Genomic DNA, 21,884 nt, shown 5'->3' on the forward strand with positions numbered 1-21,884 from the left:
AGGGGCGGGGCTCCTCCCGTCCTCTTTTTTGCTTGTTGAAATATGGTAACCCTACACAACCATAACATTACATGATTATTTACAGCATGTGGAGAAGAATCAGAACAATGAAGTCCAGCTAATAAAACAAGCAAGGGTGCTTTAGCCATCCATGGGACACCAGAATCCACTGAATGACCTGAAAACCACTATATGAAATAATCCTAGGGAGATGAAAGCAAAGGAGAGGTGTTTGTTTTCAGTGAGATGAAAGGAGGGGGGAAAAAAAGGGGGGGGGGGAAATGTAACTATTTCCCTCAAGCTTAAAACGGAAAAACCAAAAAGATTCCCCCTCTCATTTTCTAAAGCCTTTTCATATTTTTCAACATCTTGTTCTTGAAAAATACACATTAGCTAGGACTTAGTTTAAGAATGGGATTTTCAGAAGGGCTCTTAAATTGCTAAATAATTTACATAAGCCCTCAAAGATCTTACTTGCCATATGCACACTAAAATCTGTATCTCAAAATTGGATCTGTTACCCACATAATTTCAACTTTTCCTACCAAGGAGCCTATAACAAACTGAGACAGGCTACTATATTTCTCCAGAAAACATTGGCATATGTTAGGCCCTTTTGCTTTTTAGCATATAGGGTTCTGAAGTGTACAAAAATATTGCTGTCATAGTAGAAATGCAGGGCAGAGGCACAGTGGAACTTTGCTGTTCATATCCACAAATTAAACCATGGCTGTTAGGGGTCGTTTTAGTTTCCCAGCTTTGGTAGTGCAGTATTCTTTTTAAATCACAGGTCAATCAACTTTTTGACTCCAAAGGGTGTACCAGCAACTGGCTAGGAGCATGAGGGCCACATGCATATATTAACACACTTGCATAATGAAGTGCACAGCCTTAATGTTTGTTTGTAGGTGCGTATTTTTACTAGAGAAATAAGTTATGCAAGTTCACCAAGAACAAAAGCCTATAGTTGATCAGCTTTGTCGTCATCCCAGAGTTATAGGAATAAAGTAGCTATAAAGTGTTATATTTGGCCCTCAAACCAGACTTCAAGCTGCTTTAAACAGAACAGATTCTAAGAAAGAGCTAGTCAAATTTTCTAAAACGTGCAGACATTTCCATTAGATTTTTGCAGAAGAAAGTAGAAAAAAACCAAACACATACATACCATATAGGGAGAGGGTGCATTATCATCTGAAACACTGTAGAATGACACTTCGACTGGAAGAGTCATGTGGGTGGGGCAGAAGACTCCACTTGCTCCCACCTCAGCAGTGAAGCCATCAACAATGCCTAGAGGATCTAAACGATAGTTCAAGACAGACTCCTGAAAGACCAAAATGCAAACACGCCTTTGATTAGGTATACAGCATAGAAAACAGAGCAAAAAGTTATTGCCGAACTTTTCTGTAAACTTTAATTTGTAATTAAATTACTGCTAACTATCATACACAGCTTTCACAGTCATCTTCCTCATTCTTTTTAAAATCAGGGGTAGCAAGAGTGACTTTCCCCTGCATAGATGTGCAAGTAAAGACAGACACAACATGGTGCAGAGATCTCCTTTGTCCCGTTCTTCTGCTGTGTGCTGGGCTTGGGCGCAATAGCAGCCACTGCATTTACAGCATTTGAGGACTCTACAAGGCTAGTACTGCTGCCTGCACTAGCCTCTCCCACGAGAGCCCCAACTCTGCACATGCATAGAAAAACTACTATAGTGTAGCAAGGAGTGGACCCTGTACTTCTGGCAAGGGCAGTGCAGTGCCTATGCTCTCTCTGCACTCCTCAGGGCACAGGGAGGTACTGTACCTGCATCAGGCACAAGGACACTCAGTGCAGGGTGTACTTTAAAAGACATAATATAGCCCATAATGGGCCAAATCCTGTAATCCTTGCTCAGGCAAAACTTCCAGTAACTTCAAATGGGAAATTTGTGAGCATAAGAACTTCATTGTTTGGGCTACTGTGAGGGGACTGGCCAAAAATCATAACCAAACCATAAACATACCTTCAACTTTTAAACATATAGTGGAGTGGCATTAGTTCAAGAGTAAACAACACATGAACCCCAATCCTGCTCCCACTGAAGTATGTGACAAAACCCCTGAAACACCCCAATGGGTCTATGCAATAATTTTCTTTGGCATATAAAATCTACAAAAAATAAAAATCAATTTACCCCTTTTAAGTGAAATAATCCCATACCAAAAATTCACAGCTAGAACTAGCATTCTATAAATAGGACACTATCTGGTCACTTAAATTAAATTTAGAAACACAAGTTTCCTGAAATGAAAGGCTAGTGCCTTAATATCTGCCCTACACCATTTTCACTCATTCCATTTACATTAGCTTGTATGATACTTTAAGTGTCAAACTGTGAGAAACTAGTTTTTTTAATTACTTCCACAAAATCTTAGTATAAGCATTAACAATTAAAGGGTCTGATCCCTTAAAACTGGAATAAAAGATAACAGCATTCCCATCACTTGCTCGATGTTCATGCTTGTGAAGATGGGCTGGGGACCTTTTGTAAGTAGAGATAAGAACAAAAGGTTTTTTGCTCAGTTTAATAATGAACTTAGTGAATCACACAAGTATAATTAACCCTTTATAACACACTAAGTAAGTATTATAAGTATGGGACTTTTGGAGCACATACAATACCTCAAAGTTTCCTAGAAGGCTAAGACTTGTTATGGGTGGAGCACTGGAACTCAGAAATGGTTTCCCATGGCCTTCTGGGTCACTGTCTGTGTTTATGCATTGCTGTGGACTATTCAAAAAAAGGCATAATAATTTAATGATATTAATACTATTTGTTCCTTGTTTTCTGTTATGCATACAGACAGCTGTGGAGAAAATCTTTTTTTTTTTTTGATGCATCACAAAATATAGTCCCAAACAAATAATGACTAAAGAATTATACTGACAAAGTCTTAATATAGCCATTTTCTAATAACCTGCACTGGACAATGCTTTCATAATTTGTATGCTAAAAATAGATGAAAACACAAGAATTTATGTTGTCCATTCATTCTACCAGTAGTAATTGAACAAAGTGTCAACATTCTTTTCTCTTGTATGCAGGGGTTTTCTTTCGACAGGTCTTGAAATCTCCATTAACTAGCTTCCACAATAACAGATTTTCAAGTGTATGAGAAATCATAACGAGCCCCTTAACTTCTACAGAGGAATTAAAAGGGTAACATCTTGGCCCCGCTGAAGTCAAGGGGGCAAAGATTTCACCAAAATAATCCAAATCTGATCCCGCATGCCTTTGCAAAAATTTGAAAATATACATGACAGAATGTAAGAAAAAAATGTTTCAGAGATAAAAGGAGTCAAGCAACTAAACTTCCTTTGCTTGAGTGGGATATTGTTGGATTATCAATCAAAACTACTATGGGATAGATTCCCCACTTTTCTCTGGCAGCTTTGCATGTCTCCAGCAATGCAATGCAGCTGTAAACCCATCTGAGCCAGCTATTACATATATATATATATTTTTAATTGCATCTCCAAAATGGAAGTGAAACTCTTTTCTTACTTAAAGTGCCCTCTGTTTTACATTATGAGCTATGAACTAATTATTTATTGTAAAAGGAAGAATTATGATATAAAATCTCTGACTGATTTCAGCACATTTCAAATGTACATCAATCTAGTGTTACTGCATAGGAACTCATCCCAATTGTTACAACTATTTAGAAGACAGAGTACTCCTAAAGAAGGGTTCCTATGAATGACACCCACATTTTGGCTTGGTTTAGTTTGCCTCACCCACTTCGTGTGTTATTGCTTACATATTCACTTGCTTACAGACACAGTTTATATATGTAATTATTCCACTGAATACACTCCCACACTTTCTTGTAAGTAGAAAAGGATGAATACCTTCTTGTAGACAAACATTTCAATCGCAGCAAAGATGAGTCCAGATCAAAGCACCCAGATTGTGTTTTTCTCTGAGGAACCTAAGGAAAAATAATATTTTATTACTTTGAAGACTGCCATCACAAATCCTATGGTCTGTGTCAATTCTGATATAACAAATTACAAAAACAATGCAGAAATATATACGATCTTAAACTTTTTACATTCTACATTTAAGAGTGAATTTTTGAACTAAATATCGATAAATCCTTGGGAAATAAAAACTGGAAATGAAGGGAATTGTCTATACTACAAATTGCTGTAAAGTTAACCCTTTGTGATTAAGATGCTATATCATCAGCTCTCAGACACATTTTCTTTTTCCAAATTATCATTCTATTTCAAGTTTTACCTCAAATTTGCCATACTAACTTAGACTGAAAAATGTCTATGAGCTTATCAGATTTTCTAGAACACCTAGACATTAAAATATAAAATTATGTCATCTTTCTTCAAAAAAATAGCTAAAAAAATAATCACAGTAGTAACTTACAGGACTTGAAAGTAGAGGCAATCCAGTTCGAGGATGGAAAGCCTTGGTTACAGTCCCATCCATAGAGTGAAAATTGTGTTTCCGCCATATACTTGAATGCTTGAGTGGTGGTATTCTCTGTAAGTAAAAGACATTTACTCAAGCTATAATAGGATACTTCAGGTGGCCTATCAAGTTAAAATTCAGTTCTGAATGTTTCTCACTTGTCTTCAAAAATGGAAAAGTTTTTCCAGTTTCCCTGCAGCATATTTTAAGATTATACCTTGGTTCAGAGAAATTAGATCTACGGTATTACTATTTTAGGAAACAAAGTACAACAGATTCATGCATCCTCTAAAGAAGAGTTTCTTTTTGGTGCCAACTTACAGCCACTATGGACTAGCTCGCTTGTTATTCACCATATTGCATAGTTAGATATTGTTCTACTTATAAAACCAAGAAGTCTGACAAATGAAGTAGGACTGTGGGAGTATCATTAACAACTCTGTTATGTGTGAGGCCTGGCAGTTTTCCTCTAAATATTAAATATAACAGGAGAAAAAAAAAAAAGCACAAGACCAATCTTCAGACCTGAAAGCAGAGATTTTAACTACACTGTTTCATATAAGAGCATGATTAAATCTATACATCTAGAGATTCTTTCTGAGTTGATCTAGAATATACTCTAAGTTATTTAAATACTCACTCCGCTCTTGTCAGGTAGGTACTTACCAGCATATCTGCATTCTTCAGTCGTTCACACCTAGCCAAATAGTCGTCTACAGATTTCTTCTGGGAATTGCTTTGAAATTCATAGTCAATTGGGTCTTCATTCTCATCATGTGCAGTTTTCAGTTTATCTTGCTTATTTTTGCATTTGAAATTGTCATGATCTTTATTTAAATAATTTTCAATACTAACAAGTTGGGTATTTTGCTCACATATATTTGGTTTTTTTGAATCTTTACCTAAACACTTAAACTCATTTTTGTGCAAAATATTAGATGCCTGCATTAGTGTCGCTTTTTTTGTACCTTCAAGTATTTTGGATTTATCTAACTGTGGATTGATTAAACAGTCTCCATGACTATTCTCACTCGTGATTGTTCTTTCTTTAAGTTTATTTTTGCAAATCTGTTCATCAGTGGTATTGAAATTTGAACACTGTTTACCAATGCCTTTGTTGGTCATTTGGTCTTTATGTGGACAACCAGAAAGTATTGTTTCCAGTTTATCTGGCAGTTCAGATTTATTTTCTTTGCTACATGATATATTTATGCTAGTAAACGAATTGGTAGTTTTAGTTGGAGTCTGCTGAAATGTGTTTTGGACAACTTCACTGGGTTTTGCTAGAATAAGTTTTCTTCTTGCTTGGGGCTTTGGAGAAGCCTTCAATTCACCATCAAGTCTACAAGATGTCAGAGGGGTATCAGGTGTTCTGGTCTTTATTTTACTGCTGTCCTTTAAGGTAATGTCAGACTTAGAGAAAGAAATAGAGGACGTTTCCTTGCCTTTCTTCAACAAGTTTTCATCTTCATGTGAACTTTGAAAAACTTTTGAAGTGATTGAACTGCTTTCATGTACATTGAGTGGACGCCCAGTAATGTGTGAAGTAGCTGGATCACAGTGAATCAAGTGTTGGGCAATCCTTGCTATAACCTCCTGTCGCTCCAGAAGTAAAGAACCTATTAAAGGATTAGTCTCTCCTATGGACTGACGAGAACAGTGGTTCATAGGAACATGGGAATCAACCAATGGGATCTCTGGTATTGCTCTTGTCTGGTCTTCACTGCAGTCTTCTGATAACATAATATCTGTGTTAGCAGTAGAAACAGAGGATGTTTCCTTGCCTTTTTTCAGCAAGCCTTCATCTTCATACATATTCCAAAAAACTTTTGAAGTAACTGAACTGGTTTCATGCATGTTGAATGGACATCCAGTAACACGTGAAGTAGATGGATCACAGTGAATCAAGTGCTGAGCAATTCTTGCTATAACTTCCTGTCGCTCCTGAAGTAAAGAACCTATCAAAGGATTAGTCTCTCCTATGGGCTGACGGGAACAGTGACTATTTGAAACTTGGGGATCAACCAAAGAAAAGGATTTAAAAGTTCTGACTGATGTTTCATGTGGCTGTGTCTTATTGTCCCCCATAGCATTATAGCACTGAACTTTAGACTGTGATGTCCCAAAGGCAGACCCAAGACCAGTTGCTGGATAAAGTTTTACGTTTCTCACCGATGTAGTAAATTCAGGGGATATTTTTGCATTAAGCAAGCCTTCAGGTATCAATGTCCATGTTTGTTTTCCACATGAACGCTGTGAACTGGACACACTGCGCTGCTCTCTCTCAATGGAATCACAGTGCTGATGTACATTATGTTCTTGTATTCCCTTTTCATAAAAGCCCAGGCTGGTGTGAATACTACAGGTCAAAACCGGATAGTTAGATTGTCTAGGCAAGGACTGGACACTGACTTTCAAGGCCACATTGTGAGAAACATTAGGAACAGGAAACACATGTTCAGTTGGTGTCTGGGAAAAAGTCCATTGCAGGTCCACATCTGCAGCACTTACTCTGAAACAATACAGAAAAGCCTCTGCATAAATTTACATTATATGCAGATTTTTCTAAAGACAATTATATTAAAAAAAAAAAAAAAAGCCGAATACAATTCATTAAGGAAACTGGCAACTGTCATACTTTGCAAAATCCCCAAACCAAATGCTAGAACAAACAACGAGCAAAGCCCATCCATATATCCCTCCTGAAAGTAAATAGCAAAGGGGGAGGGGAATCAATTGTTCTAAGGCTACTTTCTATTCAGCAATTACCCACTAAGAACAAACAAATGGCTCTTTTCTACCTCAGACCTACCTGTACAGAATATTACGAGGAACAGCACCATGTGAAACACTCAGCCAAGCGCTCAATTGAGAAAAGAAAACAAAAGAGCGGACAGCCAATAAGAGGGTCTTCTCTTCAATAAAGCGATCTCCACTTCTAAAATGTATTAAAAGAAATAAGCAGGTATTGGTAAGAGCCATTACAAAAAACAGCAAAATAATTAAACAGTTGGAGCAGCTTTGCTTTAATCTTGTTAAAGATCTTAGAAACCAATAATATTTTTTTCAAAACAAGATCCGTTGCTGCAAAATTTCCTTCCACTACTCCTGAACTTTTAAGTCACACATTTTCTAAACATCCTGCAGGAAATTATGGTTCAGTGCACAATTTATAAAAAGATACACAAAGACGCTATGCATCATCAAAACAACCTGCATTAAAATGACTGAAAATAAATTTCCTTTCTAAGTGCCAGAAACAAAACAATATTATTTGAGGTGAACTTTGTGATGAAAGGAGACTTATGTCCTTAATGAAATACATCTAGCATGCTAAAATAGTCACAGGGCCTGATTCTCCACTAACTTGCACCATATGTAGTTATCTATACCTCTTCAAAGTGAGTGCAAAATGCTACCATTCTAAGTTAGTTAAACTTTACACCCACCTTACTCAGGTGATTACACAAAGTGCTAGGCTGTGGAAAAATCAAGCCCAAATTTTGAACTAGAATACAATTATTTTCTAAGAACTGCAATAATAATTTGGAATTCAAATCCAAGTTACTAAACCAGCCAGTTGCCCTGCAAGAATCCAGTCACCTTAAATTATTAACTAACCTCCACACCCAAACTTACTGTCGGGGAACTGGCTCCAAAATCCACCTTTCTAACAGCAATGCATCTTGTTTGATTGCAGGATCATTTAAATCACTTCCTTCTGTGGTGGGCCCTTCATCACTATAGCAACAGTCTGGAAGTAGCATCACTTCTATCATGATAGGAATATTGTTTTTCCACAGTAGCATAACCTCAGACCTGGTTCGTCTGGCTTGACGACACTTTAAAAAAAAAAAAAAAAAAACAACAACAACAAAAAGCACAATACGAGTTAGATTTAAAATCAGCTTTAAGAGTACATTCAAAAAAAGTAAAAGCATTAAGGGCCCAATCCAGGAAAACACATCTGAATTTTTCAAATCACAAAGAAGGCTGCAGAGCCATTACCAATGCAAGATGTAATAAAGCTCTAAGGTGGCAATTTAGAGAATTTGTGGGGAAAAGAGAGATCATATAGAGGAGCTTCCCACCAACTGTACTCTGCTACTTGTACTTTTCTCACTCTCTGTAAGTCCCCCCTTCTGGGGTCCAATATCCTGTTGGAGTTGTTAGAATCTTTGGGCCGGAGCAATTCTCCTGCATGGCCAGGGGTGCAGGTTTACTGAGTTCTGGATCAACATGTCTTATTTAGGGACTGAAGAGCCCCAACCTTTCTGCACCAACTCCCCCATCCAAACACCAATGATCAAAACAGAAAGATAAATGTCCAAGATTATCTAGAAATGCAACAAAAATTAGGGAAAAGTCTAAATTTTCTCAAAAACCCCATTAATGCAAATTATGGTTCTATACACCTAGACAATAAAAAACTTGATACCATTCTACTACATAGAAGAAGAAGAAGAACACAAGTACAGGTTATGTTCTTCAGCAAAATGCCTTATATAGACTATATATTAAGATGTTTGTTAAGGACAGAATTACGCTGTCAGTACTATTTTCAATTACATATTTGTTTAAGGGAAAAAAACAATTTATATAGAGAGTGAGTGACTGTCACTAGTGCTTAACTAGAAAGCTACGGGGCAGATCGTCAGCGGATTTAAATTGCCATAGCTCAACTGACAATGGAGCCATGTCAATTCGCACAAGTTGAAGATTCCATGGATTCCCCATAAATACCCCATGGTATTTATCTTGTACTGATATTGTCATACCTGGGCCAATTTGTCGGTGCACTCATGCTTAGATGTTAGTGGCTGACTTGACTGTGCTGGAGGGCAATGGAAACCCTCTGTTCTACCCTTTACAGAAAATTCTGGTGTTCGACCTTCAGTAATCAATAAAGCCAAGGAGACCAGGAATTCCTCAGCTTCATATTCAAAGTATTCATCTAAAGTATCTGTCATTTCACAAGAGAAAAAAAAATCTTCATTAGTACAAGTTAAAGACAGATTTGTAAAAAACAACAACAACAAAAAAAGTCACAATGAAGTGTTACGCCTCTAGCTTGTTTAAATGAAAGAACCACCCAGTTTCAGCTACAATATTCAGTATGAAGTTACATGGTAAATATTTTGTTTCCTCTAATAGGGTTACCATTCGTCTGGATTTACCCGGACATGTCCTCCTTTTGTGTGCTAAAAATAGCGTCCGGGGGGAATTTGTAAAGCACTCACAATGCCCGGGACTTTCCTGCAGCCCTCCCAGCCGCTCGCTCTGCCGGGGGAGGGGGAAATCCCGGACATTGTGAGTGCTTTACAAATTCCCCCCGGACGCTATTTTTAGCACACAAAAGGAGGACATGTCCGTGTAAATCCGGATGAATGGTAACCCTATGGTTGTGCATCACAGAACTAGTACAACATTTATCTAATGCAGTGGTTCCCAAACTGGGGTTTGTGAACCCCTGGGGGTTCGCAAAATGTTACAGGGGGTTCTTGGGGGGGGAAAAAATCCCTAATGGCGGTCAGAGCTGTCCCTAGGGACCCCAGACAGCAGGGGGCCAGCAGCCTGGAGCCCATGGACTTCCAAGAGCTAAGCAGATCAAAGCAAGCATATCTATCACACTGAGGAGATTCAAACTTCAAGACTCCTTATAAGAAATGGAAAAGGAGGTGGATATTTTTTGCCGTTTTTAAAATTTAATAGGCAGCTAGTGGTGTTTTTAAAATTATTATGAAGAACAAGTTTAAGCTTTGTTGTAATGTGCATTGTTTGCCTGAACTGCTCAACACCTGAATGATTGTGTAGGAGGAACTCTTTGAGTTGGCTGCTTAAATACCTTCATGCTGTTTCACATCTGATACTCCTTGATGAAACGTAGGAGTCTTGTCTTAGAACAGGCTTATTCAAAGTGATACAAGCTACGAAAGTGAGATCTTGGAAGAGTGTTGCTGTTTTCATAATGTAATATATATAAATACTTTAATGATCAATAATAATTAATAACAAATAGTGTGTAATAAGTATGTCATAAAAACAAATTTTGTATTTCTCAGATCACTGCTTTTATATTTCATACTCAGGTAAAGGAGAAAATCCCTGGAAACATTCATTTTTAGGAGGGGAGACTTGACATTTTAGTGAAAAGGATTCACAGGTTGTTAAAGTTTGGGAACCACTGATCTAATGCCTTCACTATCAAAAAGATTGTTTCTGTCTTTATGGCCAGTTTTTCTGTGCTGCTCTGCTATTTTGCATGCCCACAAAACATTGCATACTGCAACATTATCAAACTTGCACTTCAATGCAAAACCTTAACAGTGATCTCAACAGAACAACTTCCCAAATGCATGGAATGAGAGCTGGTCAGATGTGCGGTTCTGTTGGTATAATTGATAAGATTTTGCATTGGAATGCAAGCTTGATGAAATTGGGGAATATTTTTGATCTCGGTTTAAGAGGGAAGTGAAAGTCATATGGAATGTTGGAGTTTGTTATTGATAGTGCTGTAGACAATAAGAAGCTGGAAAGAAATGCACAATTCTTTCCCCTTAACTTATTTCCACTCTTTCAAGGTTTTGGGCCAATAGTTTGTATCCTACCATAACTTACACGGCCATTAAACATAGCTTTTGTTTGATAGTAGAAGATGGCCAATCCATGGCTACTTTTAGCAAATACAGTATCTCCGACAACCAGAGATGGGATGCTTGATGGGGAGTGCTCTGAGATACTACAGGGAATTCTTTCCCAGGTGTCTGACTGGTGGGTCTTACTGATTGCCATATTTGGGGCCGGGAAGGAATTTCCCCCCCCCCAAGTTGGATTGGCAGATACCCTGGGGTGGGGGTGGGGTTGCTTCCTCTGCAGTGTGAGGCACAGGTCACTTGCTGGCTTGAACTATAGTAAATGGTGGATTCTCTGTAACTAGAGGCTTTGAATCAAGATTTGAGGACTTCAGTAACTCAGTCAGAGGTTATGGGTGAGGTTCTGTGGCCTACAATGTGCAAGAGGTCAGACTGGATGATCATGATCTCTTCTGGCCTTGAAGTCTAGGAGTATGATTTGGAAAATCCGAGTTTGACTTACACTGAAAATTTGGGCCTGTCATACTGATTATAATCTTCCAGTTTACAGCTGTAAGATCCATGGTGCTGATTGTAATAGTGTCTTGTGGATGGAGTGGCCTCCCCACTCATTAGTTCAGTTTAAAAAATAACTGTAAATATATTTAATGTCTGTAGTTGCATGGATAAAGCATTCTCATATGTTAACATTTTACAAGTGTTTATATCCTAAACTTGTCATCTATTTTTTTCCTTAAGGGTGTGATTACTTTAGAATCCCTTGGTAAAAGGGGTTATCGGGTACCTCCTTCAGGAACCATACAAGTGGTATGTATTTTATAGCATACACTTGCATAACCGTTCTCTCCCAAACATATACACAACTAAGCATTTGCTGCTGCTGCTGTAGCATTGGTAAGTAACAGACTGCATTTCTGCTAGAAGATTCCCTGTTTTTCCACAGTAAGCTCTCAAAGAGGAAAAGCACTAAAGTGAATTTATCAGACTGGTGGTTATATGATAATTACTGCCAGGAAAAATGCCTCTTAAAGATAAACATGGTTGGCCAGTAATGCTTATATTTTGTTGTGAAGTTCTAAATTTCCTTAGTACTCAATACAGATTACAAAAGGAGATTTTTGGAGACATCATTGGGTGGGGAGCTTGTATATATGTGTTACATTAAGTATGAAATGTATTACTTGTATGGGTGTGTTATACATGCGAAGTGTGTATACAGCATAATAAGATGCATACTAGTGTGTATGTACTCATATATAGAAACAAAAAAGGAGTACACAGTGCATGATGCTACAGTATATAGTCACGTGGCTAAAACCTGGTGTTTTTACATCTCTTAGGTGTGTTAAGAGGATCTCATGAGAGATCAGTGGATTTTTGCTATGGGTGTTTTTTGTTTTTTTTAGTGGGATGGAGGGCCTTGGATGGTGGGATTAATCTTTATATATTTTAATCATTTCTCACTGTGACTTAAATTTTCCTGGAGCAATATCAGATGCCACCTGTGGACACACCAAAACCACTGGCACCAAGGAGCTCCCTGGTGGAAAAAAAAAAATAGGTTATTTGGTTAAAGAGATGTCCACCAGATTGGGACTGGGGTTGCTGAATATGAAGCTGTGTAGGTACTATAATATCGTGATTTTTTTCAATGCATAAGTGTGTGCATGCTAGTAACTCATGGCAAATTCACCATACATTTTAAACGTACCCCATGAGAGAGTCTGAGGTAAGTTATCCAAGATTCAGGCCCCTAATTTGTAACAGCTTTCTTAGTGGCCTTTAATTTAAAAACAAACAAACAAAAAACACAAAAAATCTAGTCCATTATCTGAATTATAACATATTTCTAATTACTTCTGATTTTCATTATTTGTATCAAATCCGTATTTGTGCCTAAGCATAATATCACACCTCAATATTTCAACAAGCCCTAATTTTCTATAAATGTTAAAAATTGGAAATTAGAACTCTACTCCAGAAATTGGTAAGCAAACCAAACAGCATAATCTAAAACCAACACTGTGCATCTCCTTGATGAATCCAGTGCAGGATCACAACATGTGAATTCAGGATTCTTTAAATCTGTAACATACCATTGTAATTACTGGAAACACAGCATTAAGGTCAGAAAAAAATCTAAACAGAAAGCAGACCCAAGGAGCAAACAAAAGCTTGTGTTGATTACCAAAGTAGTAAGAGTCTGCCTCTTACATAAAGAACTAGTTTGTGCTAATGACCTCCTTTAATTATGTTAATGTGAAGGGAAAAAATGGACAGTTCAGTTTCCAGTAGCTGAAGTGTAGAAATACAGGCTAAACAGTAATCTTTAAATTAACTTCCTATATAAAACAAGGGAACAGAGCACATAGAAGCCATCCAGTGAATCTGAACCATGATTATTTGTTGGCACACTGAATTCTCATATCTTGTCACCCTTTATTATTCATCGACTCTATGAATCAGCTTTATTTTCTAAAATAATTTTGTCTTTTTCAGACCTTATTTAACCCTAATAAGACTGTGGTGAAAATGTTTGTGGTGATCTATGACTTACGAGAGATGCCAGCCAATCATCAAACATTCCTACGACAAAGGACTTTTTCTATTCCTGTGAGACGAGAAGTAAAGAGAAGTATCAATAAAGAAAACATTCGGCAGACTGAAGAAAGGCTACTACGCTACCTCATACATCTGAGGTAAGATCCTCAGCGTAAAACAAAATAATTCACTTACTTCAGTCCTGAACTCATAACTGCCATGCAAACAATACAGCCTTATTAAAAATAGAATACTTTTAACTTTGTCTTCAATGAGAATTTGTAGTTAAGACTATGAGACTATGAGGAAAAATGATAGTAAATAATTGGGACTTTGAGGAGAAACTTGGTTAAATTTAAGACTGTTTCTTGGCATTCCAGCCATTGGTGCAGTCTTGCATATTACTAATTCCTTTACATACTGATCCAGACACAGTCTTCACTGGATAAATGTATCTTTTTCTAAGCTGTCTAACAGTAGGATCCTGTCTGTGGTGGTTGTCCAAGTAGAAGCTAAGAATCCTATGTGGCTCTTTTTGAATAGAATATGGGATAATCCCAGTATCCTGATCCATGCCTCCTTCTCCGTAAAATGGGTTCTTACATAAAAGGCACTCTCTAACCTATTGATAAAAACAAAATAACTGTTTCATTTGTTTACACACTTACTACTCTATGGGCTGTTCCACACTAGCCACCCAGTTCGAACTAAGATACTCAACTTCAGCTACGTTATTCACGTAGCTGAAGTCGAAGTATCTTAGTTCGAACTACAGGGTACTTACTGCAGGTCCACACGCAGCAGGCAGGCTCCCCCATCAACTCCGGGTACTCCTCTCGCGGAGCAGGAGTACTGGTGTCGACGGCGAGCACTTCTGGGATCGATTTATCGCGTCTAGACAAGACGCAATAAATTGATCCCAGAAGATCAATTGCTTACCGCCGAACCCAGAGGTAAGTATAGACGTACCTTATGACTTATACATTCTTAACTTTGTGAAGAATTTTGGGACGATTGTTTGAATACTTTAAAGGCTGCTTGAAACCAAACACTATCTTCTTGTTACTCTGCCTGTAATTAAGGTTGCTATATAAAGCCAAAGGGAGGAATATTTGTCTATCCTGTCAATGAGATGGATGCCAGCTCTGATGCACCTTGTCCTTATGCTATTTGCAGTTTTGTACCTGCAGCACTGCAGTAAAAAAGACCACCTAGAAATGCAAAGATTATCTGATTGCAGCTCTTCAAACTTGATAATAGTTGACACTTTAAGATTAATTAGTATAACAAAATGAAGAACGTCAAAAGGAGATATAGTGTCCATTTATAATTTCAGGTTTAAGCAGCAAAGGAGTTAAAAATAAGGAATGTTAGGGCCTAATTAAGAAATATTTTTCCATTGCTTTGCATCTTTAACAAAGGTTACCCTTACTCATATAGCAAACTTTTATTTTAGCTATGCTCCCATTAGTTTGTAATTAATTAATGTAATGCTCATGAATGCCCCTGCTTAGTAGCACCAGCTTTTTCCCAAGCCAGTTTTCTTATACAGCTTTGTTTGTGCATCTCAAGTCTGTGGAAGCTAGTCTAGCCCTGGGATTCCCATAAACAGAAGTTGACAAACACTTGATAAATTGTATATTGGTTTCCTGAAGTGGACAAATACAGATCATAATGAGATCACCAAATTTTTATAGGTGTGAATTGTAGTCTGGATTGGCATTCCGTCCACCTGAGCTCACTAACTCACAGCGCATCACTTAGCCTTTCTCCAAAAACAAACTTCTCTGTGGAACCAGTCCTGAAAAAGTCAGCTGAGCCCAGGGAAAAGGGCTCTGCTTACATGAATTGCTGAATTGATGCAAAGGAACTGGGACATAAAATTCTAAGGTGGCCAATTGATGGTGGCCAAGTGATTTTGGGATGTGGAGGTAGAGGAATAGCAGATACGGGCCACTTCTTGGTTCCTCTTCCAATTCAATTCATAGATTTGTGCTTTGCTTGTTCAGTAAGTAAAATGCCCTTTTTTTCCTTCTCTATGGTCTTGTCCAGGTAGCTGCTGTGTAGATCATACCTGTGTCATACATGGAGATATACAATATTCCCCACTACTTAGCCTGTCAGAAGGGCAGCATTTCTACTGCATTTGGCCCTAGCATACGCATGTAATTGGGCTCAGCATTTGGATCTATGGTAGGGAAGAAGTTACGGATTTGCAATTGGTGTACTGCAAAAAAAAACACTAAAACGAGTAGTCAGTTGGCTGTATGATCTCATCTATAATGGTTAGATATTCAACTTACTGGTGACCATCTGCTGGCTATATCACCAGTATTTTCTGCTTGAGATTCAGACCCAAGCAATAGGCAATTCTAATAAGAGAAATATATGGAGTTTCTCAAAATATTAACTTTAATTTCCAACAATGTTGAACTATTAGAAGGTATAAAAGAGGATACTCTAAATTTTACAGTAGATCATATTTCTTGCTGACTGATGTGTAAAGATTTGTTAGAGATGCAAGAATAAGAATTTTTACTAATGTATCATTTATATAAAAATAGATAGGTTATTTTAAAGATTTGTTTAAAACAATGTGCCTCCCTTTAAACTAGTTCTACCGAAAACATCTATATAAAAAAAGAAAGCACATTCATTTTGTTTTCATAGTTGAAGTTGGCTTGGAAATGTTTGGCTTCTTTATAGTAATAGTAGGTTGAAAACAAGTAACTTAATTTTACTTGCTGAAACTATATATGTGTTTTGCTCAAAAACAAATCAAGTCACAGAACTGTAAATTGCATTGTGGCAGCATCTGTTTGTGAGGCACTAATTAAGGTAATGTCAGCACTTCTATTATAATAGGTTCTTTTCAAGTGATTGTAACTCAGCAAAAACATTTGCCCCAGGCTGAAACTTGACACACAGTCAAATTTTTAAAAGTATCCTTTAAAACTTCAGGTTTAGTTTTGCTTATGCAGTTTTTCACGCCCATGTTTTTGTGTGTTCAGAAACTCTTGGGTACTCTTATGGAGTGTATTTGTACTTGCAGATATAGTATCTAGGAAGGCCCAAAATGAAGTTTGAAGAGAAAAGTAAAACTGCTTTCCTATGCAAAATCTCAGTTGTACCTGCAGTTTTAGAAGCCTTTGAAAATATTTGCCTGCCAAGTCTCAAGACAGACAGAATTTTGTATTATATTCAGACTTACAGGGATATAAGAATTGCAATGCAGGGACCTAGGGGTCCATCTAATCCAGTGTCCTGTCTTTGACAGTGGCCAGTACCAGAAGCTTCAGAGGCTTCTATAATTGTCAATTAAAGAGTAACCTGTCCACAGCATATCTTTTATTGATTCATTTTTTAATTTACTATTTTTAGTCCACCCTTTCTAAAGGGTGCCACAGTACTATATATTGGAACATCCCTCCCCTTTGCGAATGGAACTTAATTTAGGTTATGAGTACTATATTACTTATTGGCTAAGCTGTAGTTATTTCTTGGAACTGTATGTTAATTAAAACTAAGTTGAATAGCCTCTCATCTTGTGTGCCCAAGAACTAGTTGCTCAAAGAAGCAATTGTTGAAAGTGTTGAGAAATTTCTTCTCTAAATATTGCCCTGATTTGACATATGACATGATATGTTTATAGGTGGGGAGCTGAAGTCACAAATTATTACTGCTTTATTAGACTTAATTGTCTCGTTGATCTTCTTCAGCATTGCACTCTCAGGATTTTTCCAGATCTGGAGGCTGGTAGTATAGTCCTACTAGGATATTTGTATTTCTCTGATACGGGATTTGTGCTTATATTCTACTGTAAGATCCTTAGAAATTTTACCACACTAGATTTTTTTTATAATCTTACAGATACAGTACTATATCTCCCCTTCTGCAACCTAATCTTTCTGTATTTTGAGTTTTTCAAGTAATACAGTGTCCTCTGTGTATCATTCCTCCATGGTCCAGTAATGATTTTCATTTAAGGTCCTCATTTGCTGTCAGACATTCTAGTTTACCTGTTTTTGCTGTTAAGCTTCCTGTATATTGATATCTCTACAAAGATACCATCTGTCAGAATTTCTGCTGGCTTTAACTTGGTTCCTTATCATGACACATTCTTTATAATGGAACTTCCACAGCTCTTCAAGAATTTTACCTAAGGACATAGTGTGAGGTAGGCCCCATCCTGGACATTACACTCTACCCTTGCATGGGATATAAATGTTTCAGTCGGCTTCTTTGCTTATGTGGGAAGCAAAGTTCCCATGATAAGGCTATTCAAAATGATTCTTCATGATTAACGTTCCCCAAAGAGAATGCAGAAATAAGAGTCTCCCTACTGTAGAGCAAGAAGCTTGAGGAGTGAAAAAGTGTTTCCATTTCCCCATCTGTAAAACGGGGATAATACTTCATAGGAACACTTCAAGACAGAAATAATTTGCAGCTGATGCATCTACGTAGTCAACCCACCATTGCCACAATATCTCAAGCAAAGTTCCTTCAGTTCCCTCTTTAATATAAATCCTAATTCAAATTAGGCACTAACATACTGCACTGCACAGTGAACTACTGAGACAATCTCATTACCTTATTCTTTACCCACAATGGAAAGGACTCATGGCAATATGTTTGTGTGTTCAAATACACAGTGATAATAATGGATCATAACTTTGCAGCAGCCAGGAGCCACGTCCTGCAGCTGTGTTGTGGTTAAGGCCTCTGCAGCCTCAGATGGGGGAGCAGCTTTATTCTCTTAAGTACAATTGTGTGGATGAATGATGATATGCCCACTATCCCCATGCAAATATCGGATAGAGTCTGTTTCTATATCCTGACTGCCCCCATGCAGTTAAGGTGGTGGTTCTGCTACATTAAGAGCCTTCAGCTTTTTTTTATACCTCTAGGATTTCACTTTCTTGGTTAAGGCATGTCTATCTGTTTTGTCTTTATTCCTCATTTAAATGGGCACAGTACTTTTATTTCAATGTGATCACATAGTTAAGGGTTTTACATGCACAAGCAGCAAGTTCAGTTATTGCTCCCACAGGAGCTGCAATTGTGTGTTGTTTTGTTTGTATGGTATGGGCAATAGCATTACATTCAGCTGCTGTAAGAATTGTAATTCTGCATTTCCTGTATGAAGCAGAGTGGGGCCAGGGTATCCCTGGAGGGGGAATAGGAAAATGAATTTTCCCGCAGAGACCACTGAACTGCTCTGTGGAAATTAATTCACCCACCCTATTACTGAAACGGCACAGCAGCAGATCTTTTGTCCTCATCCCACCCACCAGCCAAAAGGCCCAAATCCAAATTTCAGGTGCAATAGAAATGGTCAGTTCTGCTTTATGAGGAACTTCCACAGTTAGAGGAGGAGGAGGCTGGATTTTCCTCTTAGAAAATTTCACTCTACTGTCTTCATTTGGCAAAACTCACCATTTTGTGACTACCATTGCAGGGTGTAGGCCAAGTATTGGCAATGAGCTGGTGTGTGTGCGTGTGTGTGCGTGTGTGTGTGTGTGCGCTCGCTCTACTGGTTCTGAGCTGTTCCTGGACTCATTAGTCGCTCCTGGATGTGATCTTACTAAATCGTCTTCCTTTATGTTTCTCTAGAGTGGGCTGCTGCAGGATTTGGCTCACAGGGTTGCAGAGAGCTCTCTGTGTGGATCCTTGGTATCCCACATTAATATCTCTCCCCTATGTAGCTAAGCAATGTTGGGTCTGCTAGGTTATAGGCTTTTGTCCTCTCTGCTGCCCTATGCTTTTTGCTCAAAGAGCAAAAGAGCTGAATTAAGATTGTGTGGCCTTAAACTTTCATTTCCTGCACTCTTTCATTTTGCCACATTACTCAGCTAATGCGTACTTTTGTGTGTTCAAACACTGTGCCTTGATTCCTTAACTATGCACACTTTTTTAGAAGTATCATATAAAGGTGAATCTGTTTTGATGTTTAGAAGTTACAGATAGTTTTTTAAAAATTTACTATATATATATATATATGTTGCCTTTTTAGGTTCCAGAGTTCCAAATCTGGAAAGATCTACCTCCACAGAGATGTAAGGCTCCTGTTCTCTCGGAAATCAATGGAAGTTGATAGTGGTGCTGCGTATGAACTCAAATCTTACACTGAATCTCCAACAAACCCTCAGTTTTCACCAAGATGTTAGCAAGCAGTGAAAATCAGAGTATTAATTGAATTACCAGATTACTGTTTACAAGCAAAACTTTGGCATGGAATACAGTGTAAAATGAAATATGTAAAGAAATGAAAGTAGTGCTCAAGTGAGAGTCAATACTCTTCTGTGATCCTGGACCAGTTTTTGTAAAAGGTTTCTGGAATGAGCTTTGTGTATTCCAAGTAGACTGGAAACAAATACTTAAATCTAATCTTTTTGTACTGTTTAAAACCACTTCATTGGATGTGTTGCAATAGCAAATTCCCAAGTTAGTTTAGTGTTTACACCTTTTATTTTATTTTATTTTATTTTATTTTTCAGTTATTTAATATTTAATGTTTCATTTAATACTCAAGTGATGTTTGTCTTTAGTGTTCTAATGTAGCACAAATCCTATGTAAAATCATATTATGTATTTTTGACATTAATATTGAAATCTGAAATATATACAGAAGTCTTTAATTCTGCGTGATGTGTTTTTAAGTGATATTCATTTAAGTTATTGAAAATTAGGATGAAATTTTGAACTTCCATAACATTATCATACTATGCAAGCATGTGGTTTTCCTTGTTTTCACTCTCTAATTTTAGTGACACCCCATTCTCATTGCTTCCCACACACAAATCCTTTTATAACACATGCAGCCATAATACAGAATGTGTTTCTTTAGCTACTCACTAGTTCAAATCATTGACCCAGTTCATATTTTGCTCCTTTAATTTTTTTGTTTCCCCCGAGTGGATGCTCTACTAAGAACATTTCTGGTTCTGTTCTAGTTAATATAAAAATGTCACACAAAATTACTATTCTATACCTGATTTTCTCGATTGTTTAAAAATGTACCGTGAAAACAAATTAGTACTTATATCTTAAATATATGCAAAAACTGTTAAACTTTGTAGTTTGGTTTTATTTTTAGATGAGGATTTTCATGTAAGCTTAAAAGTATATTTGATAGATTTTTCCATTTAGGCCACTAGGTGGCAACATAAAGTTGTATATTGTATTGTATTAGCAAATACTTGTAAACACACAACTAATCACATGAAATACTCTCCAGTACATGTGTATTCCTGAAACGAAACACTTTCCCAGATTAGTCATCATTTTATTTGTTTTCATGAAAATAAGCTTTCAATGTCTCAAAATAATATTTACATAACAGAAGTACAGTAAGTGTTAGACTGATGTGTAGCTGAGCTAGTGAGAAGCTATCATTTTTCCCTTGCTTGCCTTCACCCTGAAGTTGTATAACTAAATGTTCTCATTTTTATTAATGTTGAATACTAATCCTTACAGTATTTGGCAAAAGTTTTTAGATGTTAATTGCTCAATGAATCTGATCACCACTGTACCACACAGCTTCTTTGACATCAATGTATCTCTTAGTGGTAGAAAAAGGACATTTTAGTGTTTGTTAGGAGCATAGTTCCAATGCACAATAAACACTTGGGAGAAAGGAAGTCTTTATTAAACTTCCAGACCCTTCAATTAAGATAAGAACTCAATACACCTTGCCTAAGACCCTGTAGAAGCCCTCCAGTAAAACCAAGGGAAACTATACTTTCCTGATATTTCACACATTTTCAGCCGTCTTAGAGCTACGGTGGTTGCACAGCTTGCAGAATCTAATTTTTATAACCTTGGCAGGATTTTTTTTTCTGTTATAATAGTGTCTTGAAGATTAAAACTAAACTTCTTTCTAGAGATGTGAGAAAAGCTGTACAAAATCACATTCTAGCTACAGCTTCCAGTCATGTGCAAATAGTGTAAAGGAAGTTGTGGAAAGGTTCCCTGTTAGTAGCAAAAACTTCAGGTGCTGGAGCTGTACTGTGTACATAACTACTTTCTGGGATAGTAATGAGAATGTGTCCTATTTTCTCTGTATCTGCTGTTCAGGTATAGAGTATGTTTCAGAGGAGTTAGTGTACGACATGTCATGAAGCATAAATTCCACATGAGTCCAACAATTCTGCTTGTGCATACAATATTTTATTCTTTTTATACTTGTCTAACTTTTTGTTTATGCTGCAAAGTATAGAACTGAAATTCACCAACTGTGCTTGCGTCACTGCATGTACCAGTAGCATAGTAAAAATGCC

General features: G+C 37.3%; 2 protein-coding genes across 2 annotated transcripts; one reads left to right on the plus strand and one right to left on the minus strand.

The window, feature by feature from the left end:
- Positions 1-1,165: 1,165 nt before the first annotated feature.
- Positions 1,166-9,456, minus strand: FAM214A (family with sequence similarity 214 member A; the record flags this gene model as incomplete). Its single annotated transcript, XM_034784368.1, is given in 8 exon segments — positions 1,166-1,324; positions 2,665-2,773; positions 3,895-3,974; positions 4,427-4,543; positions 5,138-6,983; positions 7,284-7,409; positions 8,111-8,313; positions 9,250-9,456. Coding segments are annotated over 8 exon segments (2,832 nt in total), but the record flags the coding sequence as incomplete, so codon positions are not given.
- A 94-nt stretch (positions 9,457-9,550) lies between these two features.
- On the plus strand, positions 9,551-20,670 carry LOC117883919 (protein FAM214A-like). The gene is made up of 4 exons (XM_034783786.1): positions 9,551-9,600; positions 11,763-11,871; positions 13,564-13,763; positions 19,619-20,670. The coding sequence occupies exons 1-4, from the start codon at positions 9,551-9,553 to the stop codon at positions 19,770-19,772; spliced, it is 513 nt and encodes a 170-aa protein (XP_034639677.1). The 3' UTR covers positions 19,773-20,670.
- Positions 20,671-21,884: the final 1,214 nt, after the last annotated feature.

The sequence above is a fragment of the Trachemys scripta genome, chromosome 10 (assembly GCF_013100865.1).
Source record: "Trachemys scripta elegans isolate TJP31775 chromosome 10, CAS_Tse_1.0, whole genome shotgun sequence".
Classification (NCBI taxonomy): Eukaryota; Metazoa; Chordata; order Testudines; family Emydidae; genus Trachemys; species Trachemys scripta.

Excerpts from the sequence above, each read along its gene's own strand:
- LOC117883919 (XM_034783786.1), top strand. The coding sequence starts at position 9,551 with ATGAAAGAACCACCCAGTTTCAGCTACAATATTCAGTATGAAGTTACA. Across the intron at positions 11,872-13,563 it reads CTTCAGGAACCATACAAGTG|ACCTTATTTAACCCTAATAA; the intron begins GTATGTATTTTA and ends TGTCTTTTTCAG. Across the intron at positions 13,764-19,618 it reads CGCTACCTCATACATCTGAG|GTTCCAGAGTTCCAAATCTG; the intron begins GTAAGATCCTCA and ends TTGCCTTTTTAG.